The sequence below is a fragment of the Hydra vulgaris genome, chromosome 12 (assembly GCF_038396675.1).
Source record: "Hydra vulgaris chromosome 12, alternate assembly HydraT2T_AEP".
Classification (NCBI taxonomy): Eukaryota; Metazoa; Cnidaria; class Hydrozoa; order Anthoathecata; family Hydridae; genus Hydra; species Hydra vulgaris.
In genome coordinates this window covers 49,153,534-49,155,000 of record NC_088931.1, presented here as the reverse complement: position 1 = coordinate 49,155,000, position 1,467 = coordinate 49,153,534, and the positions used below count along the sequence as shown (strand labels likewise).

Below are 1,467 nucleotides of genomic sequence, written 5' to 3'. Positions count from 1 at the left end.
GAAATGATAACCAGTTTTGAAATGGAGAAACTCTTATCTGTTAGTGCATTTAATATACCAGGTGGCTTTAAAAATGCTGATATTGTCTTAGAAGGATTAATAGACTTCTATGTGCCTTTTTTACCACTGGAGCGTAAACATGTCAAGCAATGCGCAGAAGCAGAACTTCAAAAGCGTTATCATAAACATGATGATGCTATTATAGAAGAAACCGCAAATGAAATACAGTATTTTCCAGAAGAAGGAAAATGGTTTTCCGCAACAGGATGCAAGACAATTTCAAACAAAGTTTCAATGTTTGTTAATTAGTCTTTTCAAAATAATAGTGTTGTTTTATTTGTCACTTGCTGAAAATATTGTTTTTGCTCAGTTATTTTTAGCAAATGTTTACCACACAAGAGTTTGTAATTGTATTTAAAACAAAAATTATTAATTTTATTTTAACCTAACAAAAAACCCAAAGTAATTTGTTTTTAGTTTTTATGAAAAAAGTTCTTAATGCTGTAAATTAAATTTCAGATCAGATTTGTTGTTAAAAATTATATCAATAGATTTATCTTTTTTAGAGTATCTTGATTAATTTTTGTTTTTAATATAGTTTTTAAATATGATATTTTTAATATAGAACTTTCTATAAATTGTTTATATTTATTTGTGTGAAAAGTTTTGGGGTATAAAATGCGATAAAAACCATTATTTAGTAAGCTATCGTTGTTGTTTTTCACTCCATAAAATTTTATTTTTCAAGTAAATTTAAATCAGTTTTTTGCTATTTAATTCAACTTTTATAAATTATGTTAAAGACATACAGTATACACAGATAGTTTAGCGGGCATGTTAAGAACATACGGTACGCAAGGACATACAATAATGCATGACACATTTAATGGTAGACTTGTAAAATTCTGGTTCTTATGAGACCCAGGTTGATAAACTTTTAAAGAAAAAAAAAATTCACTGATATATTGAAGCCAGTATGTAATCAAGGGTCATGGTCGGTGATCTATTTTAAAAATTAAATAAAACTAATGACTTTTCAGTTACTTTCAAACCAAAGTTCATCTGTTTTTTATATTGGAAACTAGAGATACCTATAATTTACCAAAAAGTCACATCCCTAATATATATTTATATATATATATATATATATATATATATATATATATATATATATATATATATATATATATATATATATATATATATATATATATATATATATATATATATCATAAATACTTTAAATGAATATATATATATATACCATAAATACTTTAAATGAATATATATATAAATACTATAAATATATATATATATATATATATATATATATATATATATATATATATTTATATATATATACTATATATATTATAAATATATATTCATATACATATAAACATATATATACACATATATTTATAAATATACAGATATAAACAAGAAAAGCGTAACATTTTGTATTTA

The 1,467-nt window shown here is 22.1% G+C and overlaps 1 protein-coding gene across 1 annotated transcript in view; it reads left to right on the top strand.

Annotated features, from left to right (window-relative positions):
* LOC136088795 (torsin-1A-like) overlaps positions 1-692 on the top strand; it is a 34,248-nt gene extending 33,556 nt beyond the window's left edge. Inside the window, exon 2 of the mRNA XM_065813556.1 lies at positions 1-692. This exon is cut by the window's left edge and continues 569 nt beyond it. Within this exon, the coding sequence (XP_065669628.1) occupies positions 1-309 (309 nt within the window). The 3' untranslated portion in view covers positions 310-692.
* Positions 693-1,467: the final 775 nt, after the last annotated feature.